This window comes from Peromyscus eremicus, chromosome 10 (assembly GCF_949786415.1).
Source record: "Peromyscus eremicus chromosome 10, PerEre_H2_v1, whole genome shotgun sequence".
Lineage (NCBI taxonomy): Eukaryota > Metazoa > Chordata > Mammalia > Rodentia > Cricetidae > Peromyscus > Peromyscus eremicus.
The window spans coordinates 9,497,021-9,519,079 of NC_081426.1; the positions used below are offsets into that span (position 1 = coordinate 9,497,021).

At 37.5% G+C, this 22,059-nt stretch overlaps 1 protein-coding gene across 13 annotated transcripts in view; it reads left to right on the forward strand.

The window, feature by feature from the left end:
- Positions 1-22,059, forward strand: part of Ehbp1 (EH domain binding protein 1) — a 275,408-nt gene that overhangs the window by 244,830 nt on the left and 8,519 nt on the right. For all 13 annotated transcript variants that reach the window (XM_059275363.1, XM_059275366.1, XM_059275368.1 and 10 more), the window contains one exon: positions 21,409-21,508. In XM_059275363.1, coding sequence (XP_059131346.1) covers positions 21,409-21,508 — 100 coding nt within the window. The remainder of the gene's footprint in view (positions 1-21,408; positions 21,509-22,059) is intronic.

The window sequence follows — 22,059 nt, forward strand, 5'->3', positions numbered from 1 at the left end:
ACCTTTGGTTTTAGTGACCCGTGGCTAGCTGTGATCTTAATACAGAAATGCATAATGTCAGAAGGTCAACAGTAACCTGATGCTGTATCACAACGCCTGCATCATTCCCTAGACTTCATCTCATCAGATGGCCATTGGAGCAGCTCATGACCTCTTAAAGAAATCTGAAAAGCTATTTTGAGAACGAGATAACCACATATGTGTGTTTTTTAAGTGTCACAGTATGTTGCTGTAATTGTTTTATATTATTTTACGGATGTATTTGTTCATCTTTTGCTGTAGCTAACTTCTAAGTTAAGTGCAATCATAGGCCTACAGGTGCAGGAAAGCACACACACACGGGTGCCGTGCATACACACGTAGCACTCACTCTTAGCAGTTCCAGGAATTACTCGATGGCCTTGGAGCCTGTCTTCCAGGGTAAAGGTTCTCCTGTGATTACAGTTATTTTAAACTTCTCGTGTCTTTTCCCTTTACAGTGCCGCGGACTAGGCACAGTGTGGCGCATGCTAGGCATTTGTTCCATCACTGAGCTCCTGGTCCTCGTGCTGCCTTTATGCGATTGGGAGGAGTGAGAGTGGTCTAGGAGAGTAAATCTGACATGCCCTTTAAATTTTTTCAAACTGCCTCCAGGAAGCTTTCCTGCATCATCCCCTATGCATAATTATCCTCTCCTCTCACAACATGTAAAAATCCTTGTAGCTGTGCGTGTTCATGACTGCTCAGGAGCTTATGGAATGTTGTACTTGGACTAGCAAGACTGAGATGAGATCCCTGTCTGCTGGCTCAAGGACTCAGCAGTATTCTGCATGTAAATGTCAGTCACAGTGAGACAGTTGTCCTGCTGTAAGTGAACATCCTTTGACTCCGCTGCTCCTTGTTACCCAGAAACCAGCATTTCCAAAGAAGGAAAAATCAAACGGATAATATAATGCTCCAGTTTCTGTCAGTTAGTAAGACAGAAATGTAGAACTCTTAGTTGTATAGTTTCCTAAGTTTTAGTTTTCTGTTCTTGTTTGCTTATTTTTTTCACTTATACTTTATTAATACAGCTAGGAGAGAAAAAAAACTGATATAAACAGTACTCATGGGCTTTTTATGAGTTTAGTTGTTGTTTGAGAGACTCTAGAAACAACTCTAAAATCTGAGATACTGTATATTTTTAAAATAGAAGTTCCATTTATTAAGTAAAAATTAAATTTGCCATTTTCATTCAGAATGGAGTCTTTCTTAAAAGCTAAGTGTGATTCGTGGTGTTAAAGCATGACTTTGTAAATATGTGCCACATGAGACTGGGAACCAGGCATGGTCCCAGCCCTGAGGAGTCTGAAGCAGGAGCATTGCTGTGAGTTTGAGGCCACCCTGGACTATATAGTGAGTTCTAGGCCAGCCTGGACTGAAAAGAAGATCTTGTTTCAACAAATAGCCACTTTTGTTAGGTTAGAACTAATCGACTTTGGAAAGTTGTATTTTCATGTATGTCAGAATCTCATTACTTTGTTTCTATAGATTTAAATGTTATGTCTGTTCATAGATCAGACTCCTCCTCATCACCCTGGTCTGACTAGATTTAAGCTGGCACACGTGAGGAGCATAGAATACATTTCTTGCTCAGAGACCAAACAGCTAGCCAGTCCCTGAGTATATTATCAGGCCAGCTCTTTCAGAAACGTATTGCTAAAGAAGCTTAACATTAATTATTGTAACTTTGGGAAGATTACATCCACACTAGCCTTGTAAGAAGCAGCATACACTTCTTGACCTCCAATGCTAGAGCTTTAAGACACAAGAATGGCATTTTACCAACTTTAATGGGATAAACCAGTATAATCTTGCAGCAGTAAGGAAAGAGAAAAGTGTTTGGAGTATAATACCTTCTGATTCTAATGGAGGCTGCCTGTTGTGTGTGCTGCAATCATCATTCATTTGCTTCTTTTGTTTTGTTTTCTGTTTTAATTATTTAAGGGAAAAGTGCCTATATTAAAAAAAAAAAAGCAGGTTGCTTATTGACCTTTTATCTCAGCTGGTACTTCTGTTTGTAAGCCCACTTCGTTTTTTGTATGTGGTATAGAAAGATAGACAAATATAAACAGATACACAGCTGCTCTGTGTTTTGGTGAATACCTAGCACTATTTCGAGAGCTCTGAAGCATATGTGCAGATATGTGGGGTAAATTTGGGCATGCCTTTTTAGTGTGGTTTCTTATTTCCCAGTTACAATCCCGTCATTACCGTGAGCAGTATGAGGGCCGGCAACGTGCTATGCCTCCCGCCTCTCCAGATTTTGTGTTGTGCCTGTGAACACCATAGTCATTTACCCAAATAAATATAAAGTGTATATTATGTTTCCTCCATATGTACATAATTTAAAAGCATTATTGATTTTTTTAGAACTGTTCATTCTAAAATAGAGAAATTCAGCATGTCTCCATTGATTTAATTCAGTACATGAGAATGTTGGATTATGATTCATTTTAATAGCTACATTAAAAAATACATCTAACATTCTTAATTAGAATAATCTCCAAAGCCAGTTAAATGTTTTAGAAGACAAACAGTTTAATTAGCTATCCTCAGAGGTTCCCTTCCCCCATATGTGCAGTGGTCACAAGCTTGGTGTGAGCCTTTCAAGCCTTCCTCAACAATTGGATGAAAAGGGATTTCAGGCAGATTAGAGGGGTGATGCTTTATATGTTTTTCCTAATCATGAGATGTGCAGCATCTACAAAGTTTCACAAAGAAATGAAAATTTAAATAAATTTTCCATTGACAAAGTAGTTAGCATTATTACAAACTGACGCATCTAGTGATAAGACGACTTAATAAATGTATTCTTTCCGTCCTGGACAGAAGCAAAACCAGTGCATGCTGGGTGGATGAGCAAGTGATATGGCAGATTAACATTCTAACTAGGGTCAGCGCTTTCTCCCAGAAATCACGTCTTTGTTCTGCTCTCCCATGGTGCCAGGACATTTTTGGAAATAAATTCAGAAAGTTGGAACAGAGCTGTTTGATTTCAGTCTTAATTTCAGTCTTAATTCTTGCTTTTTCTCTTGTTCTTGTTTACTGTATTCCTTCTCAGAGTAGAAATTCTAACATATAAACATGAGGTTTTTTTCCTTTGACTTTTACACAGTATCTTCAGAATTTGAGGCTTTGCTATGTGAAGAAGATAGATTTCTCTTGTACCCAGAAGGTCTCCCTCCCCTGAGCTGGCTTTCTGCTGCTTAGCTTTTAGTTTGCCCCTCAAATAAATAGTATTAGTAGATTTAAATTTTTTTATTATAATTGGATGGCAAATTGTTAAATAAACCAGAAATAAGATATATAAGGTTAACTGGAAAGAGTTAAGTTCACAACTACATGGTAGCTATAGTATTTAAGTTGTGTGAACTTCCCATAAAACTAAAACATTAATTTATCCTGTGTACATAAAGTACGTGGTAAGGTAGCATCTGAAGTTCAAAAAGCTGAATTGAATTTGAAGGGGGAAAGGGCATTTAATTGGTCTATTGAAATGTTAACAGAAACTGATATGCCATCAAATAGACTTTAATGACAGCAGTGTTGCAGTAATGTCTGTATTCACTTGCAAAATTGTTAATTAGGGCAGTGTGGTAGTTCATTTGTTATGTACTGATGTGCTTCACCCAATGAGAAAATCAATTTTATACGAGAAATTTACAAGACTTGCTCTGAGTCCCAAGATTATTTTTAATTGTCAAGTGAATGTTATTATACTGTAAACCCCACATACATATTTCAGTTGGAAACTTTCCTGTTTCTCTTCAGGATAGAATTCTTGTCCCCCCAGCCCCTTCTGGGATCACACTCAAGGCCTTGCACATACAAGTGTTCTGTCACCAAGATGTATCCCCCCAGCATCAGCAGCCTTCCTGTTCTATTTCATAACATCTTGACAAATTATAATGACCTATGCAAACATCTGAGTTTTAGTTTATATGAAACTTCGCTTAGTTGAGTCTGCCTCAGACAACACTTATTGTTTCTAAGTTAAACCAACTAAAGAGGAAAAGGGAAGCATAGGTGTGGTGGATGCTAATTCTCCGCCCTAAATCAGTGTGTAAAAACACTGGATGATGCGGTTGCTCAGCATAAGCACTTACTGCATTAACTGGGAAGGACTGCTAAGACCGTCTCAAGGAATTTCAAGATTAGTCATTAAATCTTACAAGATTCCTATCATAAAGTTCCAGCACAAATTTTGGCACTGTGAATTCTCTGTGTGTGTATGATGTGATTTGAGCTAATTATTCCCTAGGGCAGCATGTGCAATAAGGAATCTTAAGAATCAACTTTTAAACACAGATTTTTAATACACTTTGTTTCATACATATTACTACCACAAAATTATAAATGTTTGCAAATATGTAGAGTCTTGGTGGTCATCTAGTCCGGGCCTTTTACTTTCACTGATAAAAACAAGCATTTGGAGTAAGAGATTCACCCAGAGCTGTAAGGAGAACTTGGTCTTCTATTCTAGCCTGTCTGTTCTGAACCATGCTTCTTAGAACACAATTTTTAAAGAGAAAGAAAGGAAAGAAAGAAAGAGAAAACCTCAATCCCTAAATACTTCAAGAAAAAAATCCAGAGTTTGAAATCTATCTAAAAATTATCTAAAAATACACTGCAGCTGGATGTGTAGCTCTGGGAAAATGCTTGTCCAGTGTGTCTGAAGCCCTGAGCTTGATATCAGTGTGGGAGAAAGGAAGTGTGTATATATGTTGATAAGTATATGTTGAATTATCTGCCGTCATACATTACAGCTAAGTGAAGTCCTAATTGGAATCTCCTAAATCCATATTCTAACTCACTTACATAAAATAAACTTTTTGCAGTTTAGAGTCTAAATGTTCAAGAATGTAAAATATTGTATGTGTGGTAATATATCTATTTAAGTACGTTTAGGAAAAAAAGTTGTTTTGAATCAGTTTGTGAATCAGTTATCACTTTGTGGTAATAAATTTCTTAGGTTCTAGTGGTTTCTGCTTTTAAGTAGGTAAGTAGATATCCATGTACTGTTAACATTTATGGAAAGACATTGTTAGTTTTATACCATGAAAATCCTAGGCACATTGTAATATGCTTTTAATTCTTCAGTAAGATTTTATCTTGATTCTTTCCACATTTCAAACTACATATGTACACGGTCCCTATTTAGCTTGCTAGAATAATCAAAATTCTAGAACATTTCATTGTGCTAGTATGCAAATGTATTTACATAGCAATAAGTCTAGGTTTCCTTAAAGAGGAAAACAGAACTGAAAATTGAGACTAACAAATAAATGAAAGTTTCTCTAAATCCACTGAATAATAGAGGCAGTGTTAAGGCTAGCCACAGTGTTGAACTAAACAGAGGGATTACTCCTAGGTTTTGCATCAGTTGCTCTGCTGGGTGGCCTCACTTGTCAAAAAAAGAAAAAGAGGGAGACAGAGAAGAAGTTTAGCAGACAAACATTCACATGGACACATGAAGAAAAGAAGTATTCTTAATTCCATCAAAGCTTAAAAAAAATCAATCATTAATTTATTCTCACTTCTACTCCTGGTCATTTGTGAAAAACATCTGGTCTTTAAATCCTAAGAACCTAGACACCCATGTAGTAAAAGCTGCTGTGAAGAAGCTGTGGGTCTGATATGATGCGAAAAGCTATGTCCGTGTGTGTGTGTGTGTGTGTGTGTGTGTGTATGTGTATGTGTATCCTGTCTAACATATACTACATGTGTGTGAAGAAATAATACTGGGTATGATGTGATGTGAAAAAGCTCTATGTCTGTGTGTGTCCTGTCTAACATATACTACATGTGTGTGAAGAAATAATACTGGGTATGATGTGATGTGAAAAAGCTCTATGTCTGTGTGTGTCCTGTCTAACATATACTACATGTGTGTGAAGAAATACTGGGTATAATGTGATGTGAAAAGCTATGTCCGTGTGTGTGTCCTGTCTAACATATACTAAAGTGTTTACTTACAATGCTTTACCCATTTTCCATTTTGGATTCTAAAGACTTTGAAATGTAATGTGCTTTTGAAACTAGAAGTTTTAAATACTACTGCTTTTTAAAGTCGTAATTTTCATGTCTGTCCAAAGTTATTTAACAAAATAATATCTCAGTATTAGAGGTAATAGTGGTTTCTAGTAAAATCTAAATCAAGATTGAAAATATATATTTTAAAATAGTTTCAGGAAAAGCATCTTATTTTCTACACAGCTAAGTAGTTGTTAAAATATTTCTTTTAAAGCTAGACTTAGAAGACAACAAAAAATGCAGGATTGCTCTGCTTTTAATTTGGCATAACTAGGCTGAAGGATTTGACTTAAGAAACTGGTAGAGAAATGCATTTATGGAGACAATTGTCTAGTAATATTCACATTGCAAAGTCGAGAACTGAGTCACTATGACAGTAATGACATCTTGTTTAAAATTTGAAGCTAGCAGTGAAGGAGCTTGGTGTTGGGGGACATTTAAATATACTGTTTCAAGTTAGCAAAGTTTTAAGTACTATCTACATACATGTAAGCTACACTGTAGCAAAGAAAAATGGTACATTGCAGATCTTTTATGCTTTTGTTGTTTTAATACTAACACTTGGGAGGTTGAGGAGAAGGATTGGTGAGGCTAACCTGAGCTACATAGTGAGTTCCAGTTCAGCCCTGGGCTACAGCCTGGGATACAGATGTCTTAAGATACACACCAAAATGAATGAACTTTCAAATTATAGAAGAAAGCCTAACTCAAGCTGTAAGTGATGACACTTAGAGCTTAACTGAATAATATTTTAAAAATACTTAATTACATGTGCTAATATACTGTTTAACATATAAAAGTTCTCCCTCTGCCAGCATACTGCCTACACAGGCTAATGGCCTTTTATGTTATAACCAAGTGTTCTGTCAAAAGCTTTGTATACAAATCCTCCATCCTCTTTCTGTCAAACAACTTGTTCTGTGTGCCTTGCTTGTGGTGCTGAGGACCAAGCCCAGGCCCTCCTCGGCAGGTGCCCACTGGGTCTCTTTAAGCTACTTGGATCAGATTGCTTGGATACTGTATTTTGCTTACTGCTGCTCTCTATCATCCTCTGGGCTTTTAATAATTACAAATGTTAGAAGAGCTTAAATACTCAGATGTGATTTGATTCTAAGCTTTTACATGAAGCACTTTTTTCACAATGATAAAAAACTACTCCTCAGACATTTCACTTCTGCCATAAACACGTTATTGTAACAAGGCCCTGTTTCTAAAATATACATTGAAAGTAAATCTAAAATTTATGTGCCATATGTAGAATTCACTTGTAAAACTTTGTTTAGCCCTCGTTTCAGAGACACTGATGTCCAAAGAACTGTTAGGATACTAGAGATGAAAAGAAAATCACTTTCAACAGCTTGTGAAGTACAACGTTTGAAATAGTTCTTTGAGAAAGTACAGAATATGGCTTGCATGGGTCTCCTAACTCTCTGGGAAAATGAGCTGTTGACATTCTTTTGGGTAATCATCCAAGTTAGGAGGGCAACCACAAGGGTTTAGCAGATAAATTCATCCCTGAAGACCTTTATCCATTTCATGTCAACATAGAAACATTGGCATTGAATAGTGGTACTAATGCAGCCCATTTAGCATTCAAATGAGCCTTACCTTTAAAGTGGAAGAGGAGGAAAACCAGGTAGGTGATAACTTAGTTAAGTTTTCTAAGAAGTGTTTATTATTTGCACACTTTAAGCACAAGCCACTTTCCCCTCTCTATTACTTTCAGAAATAGAATTTGACTCTTAGACGTTGAGCAATCAGCTTTTGAATCTTAACTAAATAAATCAATCCTTCGTTTTACTTATTAGTTGTAAATCACAAAATCCTAATGTTTGTTCTAAAAAATGACTGGCAACATTTTAGGTTCTTCCTCTCTTTAGACTAAATGACTTGGGCAAAAGAGAAAGCCAAGCTGTAATAAATTCATTAACTAAGTATATTTAAATTAACTAAGATTCACTCACATACCCTTTCTTAGAAATGGAGAAAAACTTTTTGACTCACGCTGGAATGATACTATCTAGGGCTGACTGTGCAGGAAAGGTTCCCACAATGCATTGTACAGACCCAGGACTAACAAACACCCTGCTGCTCTGAGCCCCCCCTTCCCAAAGACAAAGGCACAATGAAATAGAAAGCTTACCACCGGTAGCTTTCATAGCTTTCAAAACGACAAACTAGGCGAACCCTGCATCTCCACCACTCCAATTTTGTCAGAATGCTAATGAGCTTGCTCTGATCTTTACTCGGCTTCCCGTGTTTTCTACATCTTCAAGGACCACATGGTGCTAGCAAAATAAAGACAACTAAATGAGAATTTCGAATGCTTTTTGTATTAGGACCTGGTGCTTTTCAGGGGACGCACTCGTTGAATATTCTCAACTTAAAAGAGTACAACAGGGGGTTGGGTATGAACTTTTTAGCAGGAGGAAATTTGAACAAAAGTAAATTAGTGAGATGAAGAAAATATGAGAAAAATTTCTGATTAATTTCCACTCCATAATATCAATGACACCTTTAGTCCCACTCGTACTCTTCTAACAAGGGACGCTGATAAAAGATGAATGATTCTGTGTTGTTCACAGTGACTGTTTAGTGGGTTTTAATAGCAGCAGTCTACATAAAAGGCACCAGGAAGTACTCCGCATTAGCAGTTGAGATCACTAGTTAATGGGATGATGCCTTTCAGCTTTTGTCACAAGATTATTAGAAAGGACGGGTCTCTCTTCTCACCCTTGCCTAGTTTGGAGTGCCTGTTGAGCACAAGTGCTAAAATACAGGTTTCTTGGTATTGTTCCACATGTAAAGCAAAAAACCTTTTAATGCAACACCTTTTTCCTTTTCTACCAGGTGATTTTGTTATTGATCTTTAATCTTCCCCTTTAGCTGTATTAAATGCTTCAAGTGTTCTGCTTTCCACTGTAGCCTTGATGCTGGCTATTTGTGTTGATAAATTCATTAATATTAAACAGGATGTAGAGAGAGCAGGAGGGCCTGTGATTTAGAAAACAACTACTTGGGCAGTTTTTGGATTTAGGGTATAGATAGCAGCATACAGTTGAGATTGCTGAAGTAAATACTGTAGGCTTGTGTCTGTAATTATGTGTCTGTTGTAAGGAACATACCTTTCACTCGCCCTTTTCTCTGCAATCACTATACTTGTACTAGGAGAATGAAGACAGTCTGCTCCCATCTCCAACTGCGCCCGTATCTAAACAAGAAAAAAATGGAAACCAAAACTGGCATCGTTTTTACACGCTAAGATATCTGATTCTGGACAGCTAATAAGTCCCTGAGAAAGGACATTTGGTGATTCTAAAACACAGTGACACCTACCAGATTTTGATGGAGACTTTTTTGTCTAGTGTTTTTCACATTTAACACATGAATTTGTTATTTTTTATTCGCTATTTGTATGCAGTGTTATTTTGAACTTTCTTGTATCCTAAACATTATATTTTAGTTTGTTGTAGTTCTGTTAGCACTGCTTAACTATTGCCTCTCAAGATACTGTAGTTTATTCCCACTTCTAACATAATGAAAGAGAAACAAAATCCTAGGAATAGGAATAACTTGGACAAGCATAGTTAACAAAGTCAGGGGAAACTAGAAACAATATTCTAGAAATCTATATAGTGTTTTGTAACTTGCAAATTCCAGATTTACTATCATTTATTTTGATATTTCTATCTCTATTAACTGTGAGTGGGAATTAAGATTCATTAAAATAAAATGTCCTCATTTTGTTCTTGATAACAGACATAAAATCTCTGTTCCCATACTAATTGCAGTGAGAAAAGCCTTGTCACTTAAGGTGTACATTAAACTAAGTCATTCCTTTTTTGGTTATTTAGTTACAAAGATAAAAAGAAATTAAAACTATACATTTAACATATATAATTTTTTCTAATTGACATACTATAATAAAATAGTAAATGATACTACTTATGAAGTAGCATGTTTTTATTTGATCTTGATATACACAACATATCAAACAGACAGGGAAGGTTATAATGTGTCTGCAAAGGACTTTTCACAAGAAGCAGCAAAATAAACAAGAGAATTTAGTATAAAGATTGTCTAAAGTCCTGATATTATACAGTTAGCTGTAATGAGTAATTACAGCATTGATTCTGTATTCTAAAAAAGCAGTATTTGAAAGATAATATTTTATATCTGAAATTTTTCTGCAAAGTAAGTTCTGTCAGTTTCCTGAGGCCATGTACTGTACACAGGCAGACTCCAAGATATGCTAGGATTGCCTTTTGGGGAGTAAAATGCTAACACATTTTTTGGTAATTTGGTATTAGAGATCTGCTTTGTATATCTGTTAATTTTTAATTGTGTGAAGATTTTAATTATTGTATGTTACCTGAATCCATCATTTTCTCATTATAAGAAGCTGTAATTTCGTGCAGTTAGTTCATTATGTAGAAAAGTAACAGAAAACATAATAGAAGGTGTCAAACAGTTGAGTTTTGTCAGTGTCCTTGATTAGCTGAATCAGAGCCACATAAGAGAGCAGTGAGCCAGAGCCCAGCTTTCTGGTGCTTCCTTTTGTTTTTGTTTTTGAGTGTTGGGAATTGAACCTGGGGCCTGGATATGCTTGACAAGCACTCTCCCATTGAGTAATGCTCCTAACCACTTCCAAAATTCCTCTATGAGCTTTCTCTTCAGAGTTCCTGACTCTAAGGTACCAAGACCCCCCTCCCAGCTTCCGTTGATGCTACTTTAACTTTAGGGGGGGCTTTTCTTCAGTGTTTAACCAGATGTACACCTTCATCTAAAAACAGCCCTTGCTGCTAGGAATTAGAACCCCAGCTGGGAAGGACGATAACCAGGATCCCTCTCTAGTGTTTGCGATTTTCATTCCTACCTTTACAAGCTCAGCTTGTAGCTGTGAACCTCGATTACCACAGTAACCATGAACACCCATCTGAGGCTTGAGGGTGAGGTCAGTAGCACAGCGCTTGCCGAGGATGTAAGAGGCTCTGTGATTCCCTAGCACTGTGTAGTTAGTGGTCTGTGTCATCTGTCCTGCCCTCCTGTGTCACCCCAACCCTCACCAAACTCTTGAATTCTTTTCATTCTTCTTTGTTCTCTCTCTACTTAGAAAAACAGCTGATACCATGCTTTCTGCTTTTCTTTGCCGGCTGGTCATTGGTCCAACATCTCTTTCGACCTGATCATCATTTGGACTCTTTAGGAGAAAAACCTGTAAATTGTGTCTAAAGTGGTAGCACCCAGTAGTTGACTCATTTTAATTTATGCAGGAAGTACTGGATCATAGATTTCTAGAAGAAATATAACCTCTGATTGAGAAATATAGAGTCCCCGAAGGTTTTCACGTCAGGCAGGAGTTTCCTCTGTCCCTGACTCTCATTGTATACCCAGCTTTCTCTTCTATAGTCTTAGTGGAATTTCTCATCTGCTGACTCATGTTTATTCATTTATCCAGAAAAACAAATGTATATTATTTCTGCCAGTGATATTTAGATGGTATTTTCCATGCCTAGAAACTTTGAATTGAAAATGTAAAATGTAATTTTTTAACCTGAGGAACGATTGTTTGAAACATGCTATTGCCTGATGTGGGATGCATACTTATTCAAGACTGCAATGATTTTTTTTTTAACATTTAAGAAACTAGGCATTCCAGGAAAATGTTTCTCTTTTTCTCAGCAACTATCTATGACATAAAATTCAGGCATTTGAACTGATTTGGCAGCAACATTTTTTTTCCTGAATGTGAAATTAGATTTGTATAATGTCATGCCAATGCTAAAACAACATGCCATACATGGAATATTACCCTTTTTTCTTTTAAGAAAGATTAATCTCAGAGATTTCTTTGTGAAAAGACCAAGACAGTGGTTCTCAGACTTAGATATCAATAAAAACAAAGCAAACAAACAAACAAACAAACAGAAAAACAACTCGGTATGGTAGTGGTGCAACCCTGCAATCAGCACTCAGCACTCAGCAGCTGAGCCAGGAAGAAGGATGAGTTGGATTCCAGCCTGAACTGTATATTGAGTTCCAAGCCAACCTGAGCTATATGGCAGGACCCCGAATCAAAAGCAAAAACAAGGAGACACCCCAAGTGGTTGTTAAATATACAGCTTCCTATGTCCTGCTTGAAAGAGCCCCATGCAGTGGGGCCTGTTGGTGTTTGTCTCCTGGGCACTTGCAGTAGGGATTAGCTGCAGAGTAGACTGCAGGTTCTTGGTAAACACACCATGTGGACTTAAGAGCATAGACTTTTAAATACTAAGATCCTCGCTGGAATCTAGGTGGTGGTCTCGGGCAAGTGCTTTTACCTTTCTGAGTCTTTTTCCTCAGCTATTTAAAACAGGAAAAGGGGGCCGATAATACCTGCTTCAGGAGGTTGTAGGAAAAACCACATAGACATGGCAGAGGGCAAATGAGTACTCAGTACAGAAACACCCGCTGCTATCAATATTTCTATTAGCTGTCATTGTTTTTACCTTGACTCTAACCGTACCTGTTACCTCCTGATCTGCATATTCTCATTCTGTAATGATCACCCCTGTTCCAGCACTTCTCTACCCCTCTCATGTGCCCATATTCCTCCCAAGAAATGTCAGGGCATGGTTGAGAATTTGGCATAACACTGGAAAGCTGTTTTAACTGTTGGTGGTTTTTAAACTCTAGGCTATATATGAAAGTAACTTTGATGAATATCTGTATGGATACTGTAATTTTTTCCTATTAAATAAGTAACTAGGAGAAAGAAACCTTGGTATTGTTTCATTTACTTTAAATGCTTCATGTAGAAAATTAATTTTTAGTGTGTATGGAGTTTTGTTGTTTTGTTTTTGTCCTATAAAGATACTAAGTTTGGGGTTTAATGGTATTTGGAAGAAATTTGTAGAAAGATAAATATTAATCAATAGACTAAAGTTTGGTATAGATATAAATAAATAAGCACACACGGTAACAAACATATGTATATCACTCAGTTATTTTCCCAGCCAGGCCAGTCTCATGTGCCTACAGTCTTGGCTACTTGAGAGGCTGAGACAGGAGGATCACTGGAGCACTTGAGACCAGAAGTTCAAGATTAAACTGAGGAATATAGCAAAACCTAATCAAAAATAAAATGCAAAAAGAAAGGAAAGAAGAAAAGAATGTTGTTTTCCTAAGTGCCTATTACCATCAAAATAAGAGTATAAGAAGTTTCTCTTTTGTTTTTAAGATGGTAGCAATGGGTGGGAGTTGCCGTGTAAGTTCAGAGTACAGAGTTCCAGGCACCTCACTTGCGCATGTCCATTGCTTTAGCTGGCTGGGTGTATTCTGTCTTTCCAACCTTTGCCCCTCCCAAAGCTACAAAGCCAACAATCTCAATGCCAGTTCACTCAGACTTACAAGTATCACTTGCGGGCCAAAGCTAAGAATTACATAAGGCACAGCATTTCTGTCCAGTGGTATCTTGTCTCACTCACAAGAGATGTAATTGGATAGACCAGCATATGGTCATAGTCATTGAAGCTTCTAGTTTTGTAAGAAAGATTAAAGATGTAGACAAGAGAGACATTTAGATTGATAAAACTTTATTTAATGGATTTAATTTTTAAGCCCCTAAAATTAAAATTTTGTGCAATGTGGATTTGTATAGACTTGTTTTCATTATTTTTGAAATTAAAAATTGTATTTCAAGTATAAATGATTAATTTCCTCTTTTTCCATTCTCAGTCCTGGGGATCAAGCCCAGAGCCTCATGCATGCTAGGCAAGTGTTATACCAATGAGCTACATCTCCAGATGAGAAATGAATTATGAAAATACTCATAAATATTTTAATTTCTCATGAGAATAAAATTAAAGAAAGCCAAAACTTAGCACTGTAATGCCATTTGTTTTGAATCAAGTGCTCATTTTACTGTTACTGTACTTTTGAGACAGGGTCTTACCATGTTGCTTAGGATGTCCTCAACCTCATTGTCTGGGACAAAATTCATATGCCATGACTCTTGGCTCATTCAGTTGCTTACTTCCAATCAAAGCAAAAAGCTAAGAATCATTAAAATTTTATTAAGTAGTATTATATTATCAATTAGTATTCTGTTTTAGAAAAAACTGCCAAATATCCATGAAGCCAACAAAGTTGGGTTTCAGATCACAGAATTTTATTAAAATATTTTTTTCTCATAGAGGACACTTTTGTATTTTGTTTTATTTTGTCTGATACTAGGTAGACCTCAAACCTAGGGCTTTACACATGCTATGTACATACTTTATGGCTGAATTATATCGTGGCTCTCCCAAATGCTTTTAAATTATCCTGAAATTTATCATTATAAACTAGGTAGCTATTTTGCTAAATTTGGTAGTAATGGGTATGAGAAATAAGTAATAACTGATGGGCTATGAAGAACCAACAGATGTGCAGTTGACTCTTACCTATGGGTAGGATTGCTCGGTCCTGTTTGAGGAGGCCCCAGCTGTGAAGAGACACAACATGAGGCCACATAGCTGAATGTTAGATTGCCTCATGAGGTTTAGGCCAGAGTCTGAAGTGGACTCTTGGAATATCATGCTCTTTGGGTTAAGGAAGATAGAATTTTATGCCGTGTTAAAAGTGGAAATGTAATATCTGCAGAGGGCTGGAAGAGATTTATAGATAACTATTGTTGGAAATTCTAGAGGTTCTAGACATTAAATGTGTGATTCTTCCATGAATTTCTGTCTAAAGAAACTGCCCGTAGCAAGAGGACCTTTGAACTCTGCTGCATAGAATGTGCACAACCTTGGAAAGAGAAATTCCCACAGGACCTTGTATTCGAGTAGCTCCTGTAAGAAAAGAGGAAGCATGCGGCTGGGTGTAATAAGCCTGTAATCCCAGAGTCTGTGCGGCTGAGTTAAGAGGATCAAAATCCTGCAGTTTCGGATCTGCAGGACCTACCCCTTCATCCTCTCACAGATCATACATAGGGTGGATGTTGGGGTGGGGCAACTCATATCCCTGGTTCTGGGCCTGGGTAGTTGCTGGGTTGGTTGGCCCACCAGCTCTTCCTTGTCCTCACCACCAGGGTGAGCTTTTAGCATTGCCCCCACTAGGGCCACAACAGGATATCTGAGAGGAGTCCCAGTGAGGGCCCAGCATTGATGGTGTAGCAGAAGCCAGAGGCCTCAAACCAGACCAATGACTTTGCAATGAACACTTCCAAGTAAAGATGTGTGGACTAAAGGGTTTACTGTGTGACTCACTGTGTCACACTGCAGCTTCTATGACAAGATTTTTCCTTTTTTCTTTTTTTTTTCTTTTTTTTTTTTTTCTTAATTTTATTTGGGGCAGGGAATGTTGCAAGGGTAGAGGGCAGATACTAAAGGATTGGGAAATGAATGGGATCCAGATACATGATGTGAAAGAATTAACAAAAAAAAAAAGGACCAAATTCAAGATTGGCTTGGTTACATATCAGGCCCCTGTCTAAAAAGGGAAAAGGGTTTGGGAATTTGGCTCTCTTTGAAGAGTGCTTTCTTAGTGTGCATGGAGCCCTGTGTTCTGTTCCTAGCACCTTATAAACCAAGTATGGTGGCTCACACCTATGATCCTAGCACTTGTAAGGTAGAGGCAGTATAGTCCAGAAGTTCTAGATCATCCTTGGCTCATCACGTGTTTGAGGCCAGCCTGAATTATATAAAAACTGTGGGATGGTGTCGGGGAGAGGGGGAAAAAAGAAAAGACAGCAGGGAGAGGAAGAGGAATGGGCATGGCTGAGAACCTGAGTTCAAAGTCACATGACTGTCCTTACAGAGAGGAAGAAAGGGGCTTAGGAGGACCAGTATCCCCACTATGTTCTGAGTTTGGCCCTAAGAAGAAAGGCTTTGGAGGTTCAGCTATTAGCAACAGACAAGGGACTCAGTTAAAAACATAGTCACCTAAAAACTGCCCTGAACAAAGACCATAGTGGATACAGAGTCAAGATGACTGGCTTCACCAGCTACAGGAACCACACAGTATATATAATAATACATTATAGTTGGTGGGCAAGGATAAGGGGGTTCTAAGGGGAATTGGGGGACGAGGAAAACATGATCAAAAATTGTATGAAAAATTAGATAAAGAATTGAGCTAGAAATTTATAATCTTTTAAAACAAAGACTTTAATATTTCTTTGATGTTTGTGTACATGGGTAAATGTGAGGTTGCTATAGCAAGCATGTGGAGGATCGATGTCTACCCTGTGGGTTCCAGGCACTGATTTCAGGTCTCTGGGCTTATCCGAAAGTGCCTTTACACATTGAGCCGTCTCTCTGACCAGAATTTATAGTCTTATCTATGAGTTTCTCAAAATTAATACAAGTGAGTACTAATAAAATGTACTTTGTTTGCACGATGTCGTTAAAGCTTGTGAGTAGGTGGACTTCTGTAAAATACTTTGGGTATGGTTTGGTTCCAGGGCCGGCAATGCTGTACCCAAATGACCTTTTTAAAAAGTGAGAGAGAGGGGCTGGAGAGATGGCTCAGAGGTTAAGAGCACTGACTGCTCTTCCAGAGGTCCTGAGTTCAATTCCCAGCAACCACATGGTGGCTCACAGCCCTCCGTAATGAGATCTGGTGCCCTCTTCTGGCCTGCAGACATAACACTGTATACATAATAAATAAATCTTTAAAAAAAAAAAAAAAAAAAAAAGAGAGAGGAGAGAGAGAGAGAGAGCGCAAGAGAAGAGAGAATAGAGTTGGATGGGTAAGGAGGTAGGGGGTGCTAAGAGGACTTGGGGGAGAGGGAAAACAGGGTGAAATTTTGTATTAAAAATGCTTTATGTAAAAAAAATTGAATTAGAAAAATGGTTAAGCCAATAAAGGCACTTGCCACCAAACCTGAGGACCTGAGTTCAGTCCACAGAAGCCACATGGTGGAAGGAGAGAACAGACTCCTGAAAGCTGTCCCTGACCTGCACACACACACACACACACACACACACACACAAATAAATCTTAAATCCTTGTGAAAAGATACCTCCAGAGTTTTTGACATTTAGATACGTAAAAGTTTATAAATCCCTCTTGTAACATGGGTGTGTATAACACGTGTGTGTGTGTGTGTGTGTGTGTGTGTAATTTTGTGCAGCTCTTCGTGTTCAGCTTGACATCAACGTCTCTGCCATATCTAGAGCCACTTTTGAGTCGTTCCTATGACAAGACTGTGAGAGAACTTTAAGGCAGACTCTCCAGCACAGACAGAAATGAGGGGCAAGCTGGCAGGGAGCTGTGCAGCTGTAGAGACCGTTCATGACTCAAGTGTCTTCACTCTGAGGCGCCTAATTGATTCTCCAAGTAGACAGTGATCCTCTCTGTGGAATGATATCTAGAGGAGTAACTCACTGTGTTTCATCCCTTTGCAAAGTATGTTCAGTGTTCCTTAAAGTACGGACAGCTTTGGTGTTGTGAGCATTTTAACTTTAGTCAAATGCCTACCTGTCAGTAGTTAGGGCAATCACACGGGACCTGAAATATGAATGCCTTGGGGGCTCTCAGCAGTGTGAGTTGGGGGTGGGTCAGTGATGGGGTGCTGGCTTACCACAAATGAGGCCCAGGGTTTGAACCTTAATCACTGCAATATAAATAAAACCATTCCAGATTTGGAACCTCACTCTTTATTTTAAAACCTCGAAAACACTGCTTCTGGAAAGAGTAATGAAGACCACAAATTGTTGGATGAGTGAAGGAATTCTTGAAAGAAATCATATCTTTTAATCTTTTGTGAGTTAGAATATGAAAGTGGTTACTATCCTTAACTACATTATTAAACATGTACAGGGTTGCTACTGCTGGGCTTCCCATGCAGCTTTCTGTGCAGTGACTTTTTTTACCTGTGTGAGAAGGAGAATGATATAAAGTCTAATTTACACACAGTTATTTTTCCAGCTCTTGTCCCTCGATATTTAGTGTTTTTACACCTCATACTGCAGCTACAGTAACTGATTGGAAGGAAAAAAAACTGATGTTAAGATATTTGATGTCAGAAAAGATGTCACATTCCTACAGGGCAAAAAAAGTACAGACCGCCTTAAGGGGACAAGCTTAAAAACTGTGTGTAGTTTTCATGTCTGTTACTAGAGATTATAATAGTTTTCAGGTGAGAACTTCTTTGGGGGAATGTTCTTATTGGCAATACTTAGCCATTTTAGTAAATGTTTACTGAACTTCTAATCCATATCTTTTTTAGTCATATCTTATTTCAGAGTGGCCTGCAGTAGTCTAAGTCATGAGTTTTGCAGGTTATGAAACTAAAAAGAATTTAGGATTTACGGAAGTATCAGTACTGGTTCTACAGTGATGAAAATGTATTGCAATTACAAATTTAAAGTAATTTTGAAAGAAGAAGTTAGAAGGTAAGGTTAAACAAGATTAAATGATTTCTGGGCATTTTGTAATGCAGGCTCCATTTTAAGCTACAGTGTAAAGTGCTTTATTGTGAGATCAGGTATTGTGGGGAAGCTAGGACTGCCTTTTCTATGACAGCAGCAGAACACAACCCTTTTTCTTTCTGCACTACCAACACGGCTTCGCCACCACAGCCCACTCTAAGTAATTAAATCAGTCCTTTGTACTTACCGTATTCTCCTCTAGTGACGGTACTAGATCTGATTATATGCTTCATGCATATTCAAAGTACCGCACTGACAGCTCTTTAATGAGCTCTTACTTAATCAGTATGAACAATGTTCATCTTGTTCTTTTTTTCCTCATGCATTAGAGCTAGGAACAGTTGGGAAAAATGAAACATCCAGCATTCATTTGAAAAATATATTGTACTTTGAAAAGTGTCTAAGCTGAGGAAGTTGCATTCTGCCCTTTAAAAGTCTGATGGACAAATTGGATTACTAGTATTGGATTAAATAACAAATGGTTAGAGGAGAAATGAGAAAAGCTCGCTGTGATCAGGGGCTTTAATATTTTTTGTTGCTTATAAAGCTAAAGGGGTCTTTAACCAGTTATTAAAGTCAGGATTAATTTGTAATGGTTCAACTTGCTGGCTTTTAAAAGCTTTTAAATTTAAAATTTTTAAATCTCTACAAACAATAGTGTAGGAATACGTTAAGAGAAACTTTAATTTTTTATTATTAGGCTGTCTATAGATTTTCATCACTGTATACTACCTCAGAAAAAGATTAGTGACACAGAATTGATTTATGTTTTTTCAGTGACTAGAAATGAGCTCTGTAGCAATGTGTAAGTGTGTCTTTAGATATTTGCTAGGCTTATTTCCTTTGGAAACATTACGTTCTTTTATTATTAGTTATTTCCTAATAATTATGGAGCTATCTTTGATTCTTACCTAGAAATCCAGACATGAACTAAAGAGAAAATAATACAGTTCCACATCAATATTGTTAAACTCAGGAAGCAGTGTTTTCCATTGACGAAAATGATGCTAATGTCAGAGAGGGCCACTGCTTCTAGTATTGCCTGCAAGCCTCAATTATAGGTTAAGTTCAACTCAAAACAAAGTTTTAATATGTCTGTATCTTTAGAAGCCACTGAGTTATGAGCACAAGAATTGAGTCTTTAATCAGAAAATGAGCTATCATAAAATCTGCACCTATTAATATTGCACACATGTGTCATTTCACTGATCAAAAACGCTTTCACCGGGGTACAATTGGCCTTTTTCCAAACTGCAAGCTTTTTCTCAGCTTTTTCTTTTTACTCTTTCTTCTTTTGTTGCTACCCGGGGATTTGTGCCTATCGCAGCCCTGTATCACATGACCAGTGTCAAGACATCACATGGTCCAAAGTGAATACAAAACCAGCCACCCTAAAGGAGAGATTAAAAATACTGTAAAACAATAAAGACTTTTGTTCAGACTCTGAAAGAATCTATCTTAAGTCGGCGTCACACATTGAGTTTTAACAAGATGTAATGATGGCGCACATCCTCACTGTTCTCCCTAATGACGGGCAGCATACTCTGAAGTTGATGCAAGATCTCATGCACGCAGATCTGCTTTTAATATTTTAAAACATTCTTTAAATTTATATTAATGTGGAAATAGTTTAATTATGGCATTTCTATAATTTATAAAGTAAATATTTAGACAACATGACAATATATACAATAGGTTATTATATAATATCATTTCACTGAAGTAAAAGAAGTTCGTGTCTGTGTGTGCATGTGTTTGATGGACATGGCAGTCTGTGGTTCTGAATAGCATTTGCCTGTGACCGTGTCGTCTTTAGGAGAAGAGGAGTTCTGAACTGAGGGGGTGCTGAAAGAAAGCCCTTTTAAAGTAGTTATACTTCTGCAGTGTTGGGAATTTTTAAGTAGACTCAATGTCTTCAACTTTTAAATGGTACTATCACACTTAAAAAGAATATGTACAGAACAGTCTTTGCAGGGATATTTAGTTCTTATTAGGTCTTTAAGTTTATCCTATGAATGTTGTGCAGAAATTGAACTGTTAATATTAAGTAATGGGTTAGCAAAGTAATAAAACAACCATGGATGGAACTCAGGGGAAAAAAAGTTAAAGGATTACAAATTTGACTTGGTATCATTTACAAGGAGAGCAAAGGGGATATATGGCAAAGGGGGGGTGGGTATTTTTCTTTAGTGTGATTGGGACCTGCACATTACTGTATATGACCAATGTCAAGGATGTGCTAGAATGTGTCACAGTCCTGGGGAGGAGCAGTGGCAGAGATGACTGAATGGGTGTGAGTGAATGTAAAATAGTTACTTCACAGTCCAAGTGTTAGAGTGTGTCTTTAATGAAAGGGTTTTAGTATTCTATTCATTGTAACAATTGTTTTTCCACAGAGAGCTGTAGGTCTTTCTTGTAGTCTTGTCATTTACAGTGCACTTAATAACTTGTAAGTAGTTTGTCTTGTCTGAGTCAACAAGTTCTAAGTGGTATGTGCACACGTGGTAATTTACTTTCCATGAAGAACGTAAGAAAGTTGTTAAAAGTATGCTTTCACAGGATCTCTGGACTTCTCTGGTCTCCCTGATAATCTTATGATTCTCATAATAATTTTTCAGTTTTAAAAAAAAGTCGTGACCATATGTCTGTCAGCACCCTGAGTTCCTCATTGAAACATAATAGCAAGTCAGCCTCTGGGGAGGATTTAAAAGGTGGAGCATTTTGTTGACGGTACTTAGTGTTAATATGATCTACAGGTGAGTTCAGGGGACCAAAGTGCATTCTGCACAAGTGCGGCCTTCAGAGCACCGGCTTCTGAGTTTGTAAACACTGATTCTGTTTTCAGAATATGCTATGCAGTATTGGAGCACCCAGAAGATTTTTCAAGTTAAAAAGTTGTGCTGGAGTGTTATTTGGCTTTTGGGTGTCACATAACACTCCTCTTTCTGGTCTGTAGGAAGGAACACAGAAGAAGAGGAGGCCATGATGCAGGAATGGTTCATGCTAGTGAATAAGAAAAATGCCCTAATAAGGAGAATGAACCAGCTCTCCCTCCTGTGAGTACTCAGCTTAACTGGCCATCTCAGGCTTCCCCTGGTGCCTTCTTTGGGTTTAATATTTACTAAGCTTAATCTTTTTCTCTTTCCTTAGAAAGCTAGCATATAAAAAATGTTCATCTGAACAGTAAGAATTTGCGAATGGACTGATAAGACACTGAGGGGAAACGTGTTTTTTTAAAGTCAGGAAATAAGTAACAATTTTGTGCATAAAGTATTTTTAAATTTTTATGTATTATTTGTGTGTGTGTCTGTGTATATATGTGTTTTCCAACTGTAGTGAGAGTGTGGAGGTCAGAGAACAACTTTGTGAAGTCAGCTCTCTTCCTCCACTTTCTGTGGATTCTGGGGAACAAATCCAGGTCATCAGGCCCCCATTTGTTGTGTTTAAGAAATAAATCCTTAGTACAGAAGAGGATTAGCTTTCACTTGGGGCTAGAGGAGAACCCTCCAGAAAAGTAAAATTGAAGTTTGTTTTTTAAATTCTAAGTTAAAAAATAAAATTCTTTTTAAGAAAAAATATTTATTATCTATAGACAATGTTGATATAA